General features: G+C 30.5%; 1 protein-coding gene across 1 annotated transcript in view; it reads right to left on the reverse strand.

The window, feature by feature from the left end:
* Window positions 1-1263: 1263 nt before the first annotated feature.
* Window positions 1264-13071, reverse strand: part of LOC143198633 (G-protein coupled receptor dmsr-1) — a 207389-nt gene continuing 195581 nt past the window's right edge. The window contains exon 3 of the mRNA XM_076407974.1: window positions 1264-3651. Within this exon, the coding sequence (XP_076264089.1) occupies window positions 3476-3651 (176 nt within the window). The 3' untranslated portion in view covers window positions 1264-3475. The remainder of the gene's footprint in view (window positions 3652-13071) is intronic.

The raw sequence follows: 13071 nt of genomic DNA on the forward strand, positions 1-13071 counted from the left end.
TGCACGATTTCCTTGATCTCTGTGATTGTGATTTATTTTATCATATAGACTTTTTTGCGATTTTACATCTGCTATCCACTTTCCTTAATTTTCGATAATTTCAATCTGTTTATATTTGTGTCTATAATTATATTGGTTGATAACATCCTATTAATGATTTGTTATGAAGTTTGTTAATATTTAAAAGAAATAGAAGTTAAATTTTAAAATCAATGGTAAAACCATAAACGAGCATCTTTAAGGTCAGTTGAAGATAAATATACCTTCAAAGTTGACAAAATTAAAATTGATTTGTCAGGGTATTATTATACTTGTTCTTATATTTCAATTAGTGCAAATTCTAACCCGATAGTGATATACTTTTTACAAATTTGTCTGGGTCAGATGGATTGAGTTGTTGATGTGATGATGGGATGTTGGTATTATATACAAAGGTGGTAATGACTTAAAAGCTTTTTTCAGTTATATCAATGTTACAATTCGAAAACCGCCAAAACCAATTCCTCTACGTTGTATTTGAATAATAGTAATGGACTATCAGTAATTACATTAACATATAAAACGCACCTATGGAAACTTGATGGAGGATTTTCTACATAATTATGACCTTGTGGCTACAGGAGAGTGCCATCAAAGCTTTTTCGCATTAAAATGAATTAAGATTCTAGAAATAAATTAAGAGATTTATCCCTAGGTTTATTATATATAAATGAGATTTCCTTCTTGGATTATCTGTGGTAAGATAGAGAAAATATAATCTTTGTGATGCTGAAGAACTGAGTAGGTCCAGTTTGTTTGTGTGGCTATACTGATTGAGACTATAACCAGATTTTTCACTACTCTTCTCATTCATATCAATATAACAACCAACAATTATTAGAGAATCAGCCGCAGTAGCAATTCAGTATGAAAATCACCAGGTCTTAGGTCACAACATAACAATTTAGAAGAATATATTAATTATTTTTAAAGAACATTTGCATGTCTCGTTATCTTAGATCATTAAATTCCGAAAAAGCAATTTATGAATAATCAATAAATAAAGCCAATTATATCATATTTGAGGACCATGCAAACAATTTTTTCAAACAATTCAGACGACCCATTTAATTGCTTATTTGTTTCAGCATTTTCCAGCGCCATTTACTGTAGATATATTTTTGCTTTTTTTAAAAAATTGTTTGTTATTCGGATACAGTAAATGTGCCATTATATTTAGGATTTTTTTCAAAACAGCGTATACTAAAGTTTAAATAATACAAAATCAATTTATATATTTATTATAAAACAGTCATTAACATTTTATACTTATACTAAACATATATTTATAACTATTCATTTTTTTTTGTTATATAAATAGTTAGTAATAAAAAAATTTAATGTTTCTATCTATAATTGATCACAATAAGGTAATAGTTTAATGAGCCTGTATAATGAACAAATATACATATTTATTTCCTATTAAAATGATGTAGCATTATCAGTAAGTCTACAATGGTTTTGTCATGGTCACGGCGGTCAAATTTTGCTGTAAGTTAGAATCCATTATACTTGTATAATATTGTCTTTTGTTCATCTAAATAACAAAATAACGAGTGTCTTTGTTCTCCACTTTTCTGGAAGCAAATAGGTTCCAGTCAGATGAATGTGAAGGAGTATTGTTGTATACCTTTGTTATACTTATGTCAACGCATCATAATTCAAATAGTTCCATTATATACTTTTTACAAAACATACTAGATGATATTTATGTTGCTTTCTTTATAAAATTTCTATTATTATTTTAATTTCGTTATTTCTTCACACAATGGTATGTGATTAAGACTTATAATTATGCCAATACTACCGTGTTATAATCGCCAAAAAATATTCTCTTAGTTGTATATTATCAACAAAAATTGGATACTAATTGAGTTGTATATTTTCTACAATATTATGAATTCAATTCGATAATACTATAATTGCTGAGTCTTTAGGGATTATCTTTACGATATAAACCTCATTATCAAATTACGTATAATAGATATGTAAACCAGCAACCTTAAATCTCATACAGAACATTTTTTATTATACGGCTTCGAAACTTGATTTGTCTTTTATTATCCACGACCATATTAAAATAGACTTATTCGATTAACATATGATAAAATACACAAAAAGATATAATAGACTTGTTTATTGCAGGAGCTATAAGTTCCTTATAGCAAAGTTAACGTTAAAAATGATGGAACATGAGCGACATTTTAGTCATAAATACTGATTTAAATAATAATAAATCCGTAATATCTGAGGACAAAACAAGTCTGAATGAAAATTATTAAATATAATTTAAAAATTCGTTATGAAAAGCGAAGAGCAGGAATTGATGAAGAGCCTCAATAAATTTTAAGCACAAAATAGTTGCAGATCAGCGGCAGCAATGGCAAACTTTAATGAGTAATCTTCTATACCTCGCAACGACAATATTAGCTAAATAAAATACCCTAAGATAATTTAAATGTATTTTTAAAAATCTTAAAACTTATTCCTACAACCAAATAATTAGACTGAAGGCAAAAAAACAAAAGTGCATAAATAACTTAATAATTTTGCTTGGTATTTCAGTGAATTCTTTAACCTATTTTTCTCCTTTCGTATATTTTGTGACTCTGTTTTCCAATGTACAATATCTCTCTTACGTCTACATTTATTTATCTAACCATCCCTTATTCGATATTTCTTTCTTTAATTTTTTACATTCTTTTGATATGTCTACTCTAGCATCGTACAGACATGGTTCAATCATCTCATCTTTTATGTTTTTAGATGTTGAACTGTATTTGCTCTTAAAGCTGCTTTTTTGTTTCTCGATTCCTTCTTTAAATACCATCTTTATACTTGTCTTTACTTCAGTTGTCTTGATGACTGTGTTGATGCTCAGCCTTCGTATCCGCGCATACACTACCGCTAACTTCTATACTTTCTACATTTTTTCTATGTAGAGCTAAAAACTTCTTTATAAGTTTATGTTATCTTCCTTGCCCATTCATTTATCACCTTTGCCCTTTGTTGCAAGTAATTTGCAAGCATACAAAGTTTTTAACTCTAACAGGGTTACAGATATTCGGTGGATTCTGCCTGAAATCTGTTATATTTTTCCTCATTTAATGGTTTCACTGTGACACTAGAGCAACTTTTAGGTAACGTAATAAATTATCCTCAGTATTAAATGTGTAATTACAAAAATGCCTAGACCAACAAATAATTACAGATGATGCTACACCATTTGTCCTTAATTCTTTCTACAATAATTATAAAGCTCTTACCAAAGCTATCAACTTGATTTTATCAACAATTTGTACATCTATTTTATTTAAAACTATATTTACAAAGTTACTATTGCCAAAACATGAAAATATTTGTTCTATATATGCGCGCGTTGCATCGTCGTAAATCGAATCACAAAAAGATATTTACTAAAATCTGTCTATTTTACCTATACCACTGTGTTCACAGTCTGTAAGGATATCCATTGATTCTCCGAGTTTTTCACACAGGGAAAGAACACGAAAAACACTTCTCTGAAAACCTCTCGGAACTTCTGGGACATTATACAATAAAGGAAGAAATTGATCGCCGATATCGTAAGGGTAAAGATGTCTAGGAGATCTCCTGTAACAAAAAAGAACACAAAGTTAAAAGGATTCATAATTTATAACGCGTTATAAAAATACGAAGAGGTCGATCCTCTTGGCCTTTAAAGAATGTTCCCGACACTATCCTCGATGGTTTTGTCAAATTTACAACTTTATTTCTAGTGCCACTCTTTTTATAAAATTGAAATAAATTATTTATGAATGACTCGATGGTGAAACGACATTGGCCGTCGATATTTGTCTTGGCGGCCCTCTGGCGGTTTATAACAATACAAAAAATTTAGTTCCTCGGCCATCAAATACATCTATATCTGTAAACTTGGCGAAAATATTTTAGAAGTATTCTATTTCTATCAGCGCTATTTAAGTAGTTTTTTTTTCTGAATAGATTTAATTTATGTATAAATATCTTGTACAGTCGTACAACTTTTTTTCGAAAACTCAGGTTGTCATCCCAAAAAATATTTGCCTTATTTTCAATTTTCAGCTATAAAATCCATTAATTAAACAACTGTGCGAATGCCAACCTTTTTCCATTAACAAAGATGCAGTAACATGAACCTGAAATGAAGAGCTGTTATAGAAAGAATAAATTAAAAAGTCCTATTAAAATTAAGTTTTTACCAAATATTTTTATTAAATAACTGATATAAATAGTCATCGGCTGTCCTGAAATGCCAATTTTCCCAACTATATATATGGAAACAGTGGCAACATATAAGATTGCCCTAGAATAAATGTAATGGAATAAATGCCGTGGGGTACTATCAGGTATTTTTAGTGATTAGTTTGTATTGAAAAATTTTACTGAGTCAGCGATATTTATTGGCGAAAAAGTATACTAATTGTTAAATCTGATGGTTTTGACATTTATCTATATAAAACATTAGTTTATTGACTTATTCAACGTATGCAGAATCTAATCATGAAATACTCGAAATCGCATTTCCTCATTCATTACTGTTATTGTTTGATTGGAAGAAGTCTGCTGCTAAAGCTCATTAAACACTTTTAAAAACGCAGCTCCGCCATATCTCAATTGTCGATTTTGGTGTCAGCGATTTAAAAATGGAGATTTTGATGTCAATCGCAAGCAACGAGAAAATAAACCGACAGATCCTAGAGAATTAAATAGGTTCGAAGACAATCCAGCTTAAACTCTCAATGAAGATTTAAAGGTCTCCGCAGTTGAGCTGCCAACAGTTTTCAGATGATAGCGGACTATAGGAAAGATCCAAATGAGGGAAATAGATTTCATACGACTTCACTAAAAAATATACATGGTACAGTTTCACCATAGTTTATTAAGAATGTAAAGTTTCTCTTGCAATATGAGGCCGAGCGTTGTATATGCATATACAACCTACTCACCAGATATAGAGCCTTTTGATCAGAATAGAAAAAACTACATGCCCAGGTAAATGCACGCTTCAAATTTCTAAAGAAATGCGAAAATTTATTGGTTAATATTTACTATTTAATTAACCAGAAATATTTTTAGGGTCAAAGAGTTATCGAAACAGATGCAAGGTCCAAATCAAAACTAGAAAATCGCGTAGAAGGGTGTGTACAATTTTGATTAGATAAAGTTATAGAACGCAAATACCTAAAATTAAGTAAAAGAAAATCACAAATCACCTGCCAGCTCAGAATCATACGTATCAGTTCGACTTCGGACCAGGAATATTTTACGTTTGAACAACCAGGCAGTGTAGAGTTACATTATAGAGTTCACATTATAGAGTTACAAAATCGATATAAGCATTATTACATCATATAGAAAATGACGCTACTATGATTTAATTATGAATGATTTTGAAAATGTATAAGCTATATTGGTTAAACTTTTGTATTACTTCCCAGTGTTATTCAGAATAAAAATAAATCACTCAATGAATAAAAGGTACTAAATATCTTAAATATTCTAAAGCCGTATAAATTTAAATTTTACACTTATTGCAATAACGACATATTAATATCATCGCTTTGTTGAACGCCATATTCAGTCTGATATAAATATAAAGCCTGACTATTTATCATTCAATGTATCAAGAATGTGTCATTGTATTATAAGTAAATCTATAGGTACTTAAAATTTTGCGGTATATATTTTATTAATTATAATCCATCATTGTTTCCTAAGCATATGCGCAAATTACCACAATAATATTTTTGTGCATACAGCGTAAAAAAATGTTGCTAAGATTGAGATTAAGAAGAATGAAAAAAAATTTATTAAAAATAAAGGTAGACATAATACACTTAAAAGAAAATAATTCAGAGTATTACCGTCACTGTAGGACAGCCGTTATATCTTAAATTATATATTAAACGTATAAAAAGTAGATTAAACAGGGGAAAAACAACTCATTTGCATTTAAAATTTCAGGTAAATAAGTTGTTTGTTTACATTAGATGGAATTATGATCGATCAAAGGGCAATAAAATATCTTAATATGTTAAGCTATAGAGAAAAATTAAAAATACTAATACGCGTAATTTGAATCGTATTAGTATTGTATTGTAGTTGTATAAAGTATTTTATCAACTACACTTTAACAATTTACCTGATAAACATTATTATTTCACAAGTTTTTATAATTAAGAATTATTTTTAATAACAGACTTTATCGATACTGATATTGTCAAAGCAACGCTGAAAATATGTAGGATATTTATATTGCATAATGTCACTGAATTAAAACAAGATTAGTATGCATTAGAATTTGCCGATCGCATCCGAGTGAAGACGAACTAGTCAACCAACCATGCATTTTTATGTTTTTAACATATGTGGCCTTAATAATGTCATCATAATTGCTTATATTCACATTAAATTATAACCATCAGATGTCGCTATAATCATTAATATTTTCCAAATCCATTGTATCCGAATATAAATCTTGTTTTATGAGTATATTTTTATGATTCCGGATAATTTCAATTAACTTTAATCTCACCTAATGATTCCTGTACACTATTGATTCGAAACTGCAATTAATAAGAATTTATGTTTAAATTGAATGTATTGTATTGAATGAATTAATATGAATACATTACAGTCGAATTTGGACCACTGGGTAATCAGTGGTGTTCATTAATATGAGATTACATGAATGTAAATTGACCGCAAAAAGGATATAAATGTATTCATCAGTCATTCACAAAGTCGATCTCGCCCTGTTTGTGAATTAATGCAAATACTACAGAAGTAGCAATTAATTTATTTGCAAATTAAGATTGTACTAAGCATATCTAAAGTAAGATCTAATTAATTTAGGAAAATATTTGTAGAATTTTAATAGTCATTTCGCAAAATACCGCTTTTACAATATATGAATTTTTATTTTCGGTCAGTAATTGATCATATTTTGTTACCACTACCTTATTATGGCATATGGCATTATTATATATATGGCTCATTTGGCATATGGAAAATTCTTTATAATTCAGCATTGGCTCCAAAAGGCGGTGACTGGCAAATACAGAATACTTTTAAAGTAGGCGTGGCATAAATGTCACCTTAATTATGTCGAACCGAGATATTTTAGTGCTCTTTCACAATTCAGAGTCGAGAAGACTAGATAGAAAACTCCGTATTAAGGATCGCATTGGTTCATTTAAATTGTAATAAGTGCAAATAAAATAACATGCGCAAAGTAAAAGTGTTTCATTAATTCGCAAAAAATTTTAGCTGAACCACTGTTAGTAACCAGGAGCAAAAGTGAACCAGCAACCATAAAGAAATAAAAGTGCTCCAACGGCAGTTCGCTACGAGGACTATCGAAAAAGCTATGTATCGACAAAGATGACTAGTTTTTTTATTTAACAGAGCCAACATTCCGTTTATCTATTCAGCTGTTTAGACAGTCTACGAATCTACTCCACGAAGAACTGTGGATGATTAAAGAGAAAATGGTAGCTCAATACCTATTTAACAAATAAATATTTTATATATATCTGGTGTTGGCTTAGTTGCATGTATGGCAGAGTAATCGGTTCTTCACGCTAACATACAGTTGGCTGTAAACCTTGCAACGATATTTATATACTGAAACTCTACAATAATCTGTAACAACATACCATTTACACCAAATATTTAGATTTATTACATGGCCAAAACGACAGCTCTTGCTTGCGTTTGGTTCACATTAAATATTGAAAAATTAGTCAGACTCACGTATCACGATGGCAATCACTTGCTATTGTGCGTGAGGAGGTTGAAAAAACATTCATATTTGCTGCTCATAAATTTCAGTCCGATAAACAGGCAAAAAGCCATTTCCTGACGTATAATAAATCATACTCGTGCCATTAGAGGTAATTAATGACGGCAATGTTTTTTATTGCCTTGTTTTGAGGTTACACTAAATTTATTTAAACGTTATAAAAATAATAGGTACATTTAAAATATTAAGTTAAATTGAATTAGAAAGTTTAACCCACAAACAGACGTATTATATTTTATAATGAAAAAAATTGTATTTTCCTAATGTTAGACCAGTTAAAAGAATTGACCATGTATGGAACAGAAAATCTGAAAATCAAAATAACATGGAAAAAATTCGAAGACGTCAGAGAAAGAAAGCCGTTCAAGAAAAACTGGTACCTCCACGTAAAGTTGTTTTGCCACCACTCCACATATATTTGGAGGTTTATGGGTTGGTGAAGGGAGGTAGGACAAACTAAAACGGTGATGGTTACATGATATGTTATGAACATCAAATAAAAATAGAAAATACAATAGATAAAAGGGGGAGCATGGCACCTGAGAGGCGCTTGCGCAGTCGATGGTGACACATCGATGATAGTAAATCAATGATATAAAGTACTATTCAATGATAATCGAGATCAACGTTTCAGGATTATCAGATCTTTGTTATCGTTTACTAGGCGTCGCTGCAGGCACCACGCACGTCTACAATATATATTGCAGGCCACCATTTTAAGATATAAAATTCGATATGCCTCAAGGTCACTACATAAAGTTGGGATTGATGAAGCAATTTGTAAAATTACTTCCTTTCAGATACATAATTTCTAAGTTTTCAGGATCTCAGAAGTGGAGGATGGTCTTTTTGTGGAACTAGAAATAAAACAATTCATCACGGTATAGGTTTGTTGATATTTAAGGAGTCGTAGAGACTTTAACTATAAATAAATCGTAAAAATAATGCTAAAAGTATTTAAAGCTTTAGCTTGCCATGTGATTCTAGAAGTATATTCTCTTCATTCTCACCTCGACTACTTTCCAAAAATTTTGGTAAGTGTGAGTGCAACGCAAGGGGAACTATTTCTTCAGGGCATTAAAGAGATTAATTGGAACCTTTCAGTCAGAGTCTCACTGAGGTTTCGGTGATAAAAAAGATATGTATCGATATTAGTCTGTATAAAAAATAATATAATTTCAATTCTATACTCCTTTATGATATTGTAATAACTGGTTTAATATTTATCCATTATTAGTAACCCAATTTGTTAAATAACGGAGGTCCTTTTCCGGACTCAACATTCTATAGGAAACTCTCATTGGAAACCAAGCAAAACATACGGAATAGAAATTTATTTTTACTACTAATTACTAGCTAAGATTTAGCACAATTTTTGTTCACTGTTTTGTTCGGATATAAATATTGAAAAATGGTCTGCAAAATTTATAAAGTTAAGGTTTCTTTTGGAATGAATTATTTTTGGAAAACTAATTTTATCGCAGTTAAAATCAAAATTATTTATTTAAATTTAGCTACAAAATAAAAGCGCCATGTTCCAAACTATGAAATTTATACTAAATTTCATTTTTTACAATGAACTTGCTTCATTCCAATAGAGATCTCGCTTTTAGAATTAAATAATGATAAACTTAAGATAGTCTTCCCTGATATCGGGGAAGAATGTCGAGCCATTAGAAAAATACTATTCTAGTACATGCAATTGAAATAGCATTTCGATATAGCCAGCGCTCATAGTTGTAACTAAATACATATAATATATTTGTATATTTGTAATTAATATGTTTCTTCATAGATCTGTTAGAGTAATAATATACCCAATAAGTATAATATATAATATATAATATATAATATATAATATATAATATATAATATATAATATATAATATATAATATATAATATATAATATATAATATATAATATATAATATATAATATATAATATATAATATATAATATATAATATATAACATTCTACAGTGAGAAAAATGCCCTCATTGGTTGAGATTTTCTTAGCCAGTAGTTATTGTTGATTACAAGACACCGAAAAATTGCAAAACATGGTAAATATATTTTTGCCATCCTCGTCACATCACTTGATTGATATTTTGTTATAAAAATAGATAATTGAGCTTTTTTCGCAAGGCACCATCGATTGAAAATTCAGTCAACCGAACATCTCATAGACAACGGTCGGAAAACTACAAAAAGTAAAAATGAACAAAGCCTCCTGTTACCTGAGGGTGAAACAATTTAATTGAAAGCCAATAAGGCTTTCGAAGTATTTCAATACAAGAATATATAATTAAAAAGTACTCGTAGGCAGATCCCATTTAAAACGCTTTCCATTTATGAAACGAAAAACATAAATTAATCTAAAAAGTTTCGGGCGCTTTTGTTGATGTTTATTGAAAGTAAATTTTAATTATGAAATATTGAATTTGAACGATTTGCGTGACGGACGGCTGAAAACAACACCGGCGTGAATATAAATATTTGATGGCCGACGACGGTAGCATTAATCCACTTGGAGAATTGGATTGGACACAATAAAGGTTCCGGCTGGAAAGACGTCCCGTTATAACATAATAGGATTGCGAACAGAATCGTAATTAAGCAAAAAAGGCCCTTTTAATTAATAAATCGGTTTCGAACTCAATTTGTAGATGATACCGAGAAAAAAATATGGCAAAGTTTCTTATAATAATGTAATTAATTTAGCTGTAATAATAATCGCCAACTTTTATAATTAAATCATTCTTATTTCGATCCTCTAGTAAGTGGAACTGATAGTATCAGTAGATTTCGAGTCTGGAGGGGACGGCTCGTATAAAAACGATCCCCAATAGAGATTATTCAATAAATTTCTTTATAAAATAGAAGGTGTTAATTCACTAAATAATATTCGGAACGCTGGTTCAATATAGTCAAAAAATAAGTCGCTCTTAAAGACGTGAGTGATTCTCGAAATTGACATCAATTAGTTCGTGTGTATTAACTATATTTCTTTAAATAAAAGTAAACTGTTTTATAAGTACGTATCTTAAACTAATGTTTATAAATATAATACTACACCGGAACTATCTTCGATCATATGGATCGATCTTATTTAATAAACTAAACTATTGCTTTAACTAGAGACTTGTCGCGAATGATAACAAAATGCTTGCAAAACTCTTGGTTCGCCTATTTAAGGTGGTGTGTATGTCACACCTACTCTGAAGGTATTCTGTATATGACAATCACATTTTCTTTTAACCTATAGTCTAACTTATAAGGTATTTTCATTTTCCAAATAAGCTAGAGGTCAGGCAGTGGCAATAAATCGTGAAACAGTGATCTGCCAGAGAAACCCAAATAACCGTCGTGAAGCTAAAAAGGGAAAATGTTATAAAAACAAATGCAATAATTTTTTTTTAATTGTACTATTCTATCCTTCTGATAACCAGAAGATAAGTTATGACATATTTTCAAAGATTGATTCGAGGAATTAACTTCATTTATTCAACATACAACATTCATCATCAACAAGATTAATTTAATATTCGTCAAAGCGACAGGACAGTCATCCTAATGTTGCGATAGTCGCCGGTTGGAATCCTGTTGGGCCATGAATGTTTTTTTGTTTGGGGTTGTAATTGCAAATGTCTTTAGGCAACAGTAGAAAATCCGACAAGGAATAGCCATCCCAGTCACTCCAGTAACCAGGCTGGGTAAGATCGGAGGTCTTCTGGTATGGTCTCTAAGGTGATCACTGGCCAGTCGGTATGCTTAATGCCAATAACCGTGTCTCGGACACGTTAAAGGTAGGTCCAGATAAACCGTAGTTGTGAAAATGAGAATCAAAAAAGAGGAGACTTCAAAATATTTAAAAAAAAATATTATTCATTATCATCTTCATCTTTCCATAGATGGAACTTGCGAAGTATGTCTACTTCCAATCAATACGCTACTGTTAGCACTATAGAGATTCGATAATCTTTACGCTGGGAATAAGTCTTATCAGTGTTTAACATTGCCCATTAGCAATCGTTTAGGCGTCAGACTATTATATTTTTCATAACGATTTCTATGTTGATTCATGTTTATTTTAGAGATATTTTGGTATTTTTCGGACAAAAGGATTAGTTTACCCTTTATACGAAACTCCGTCTAAGGCATCCTAATCTTGCGTCTCTACATCCTAATCCAATCTTAAAAATATCAGTACAGGTGTAGAGTAGATAAGAATTTCGCACTTCGCCATTTTATGGAAGGACATATTAGATGTACAAAACATGCTGTCAATGTTTATTTATTTCCACTCTGCTTTCAACTGTAGAAACTTTGCACTGTAAACAATTTCCCTTAAAAATAGTTAAAATCCTTCAGGCATCTCTACGATAGTCCGATAACGCCATATGATCGAGAAATAATTTATCAAATTCATTTGAGATGTCAGTGTTTGCCAAAAAATATCCTCTTTCGGTTACTCTTCAATATCATGTTGAATGAAATTATGCGGAAGGTTTTTAAAAGTCGACATAGACATTGACCGATGATAGCACTGTTTTCGTTAATAGAGATGTTGAGGCTCATAGCATTCTTTATCATACATATTTCGACTTTCAGAGCCATATGACTTGATAATTAATGAAGAAAATACCGAACTATTGACAACTAATTAAGAGAGGATGATTTACATACAAGGCTAAAAGCCTCTTTATTATGATTCCGATGCTTGGACTCTTTTACAGTCTGATATTGTCAAGCTTGAGGTATTTCAAGTCCGATTCTTAAGACCAATTCTGCATGATTCTCTTCGAAGTCGTGTTAGTTATCAAATAATTTATTTAAGATGCCACAGTCAGTGTATAGTTGAAGAACAAATTCAGATACGCTACAATGGTTTCGGCATATCTGTCAAACGAAAGGCAAACGAATTCCTTATATATCGATCGATCTTTGGGCAGACTCAGCAAACCGCTCCGAAAAGAACAACGATTAAGGTCGTAGAAAGCGAACTAAAAAATACGAGAATAACCTTATCAGAGACCAGAACATTTACGGTTAAGCATCAACTATTGCGAGATTTAATCAGGAATGCTTAAAGTCTGGTGATGGGGATGGGCACCAACAACAACGTATTGTTTGAGAATATATATGTATATATATATATATATATATATATATATATATATATATATATATATATATTCAAAGTCACA

The sequence above is a fragment of the Rhynchophorus ferrugineus genome, unplaced genomic scaffold, assembly GCF_030347505.1.
Source record: "Rhynchophorus ferrugineus isolate W39M unplaced genomic scaffold, kcgeb_rfMv2 rfM6, whole genome shotgun sequence".
NCBI classification, from domain to species: Eukaryota; Metazoa; Arthropoda; class Insecta; order Coleoptera; family Curculionidae; genus Rhynchophorus; species Rhynchophorus ferrugineus.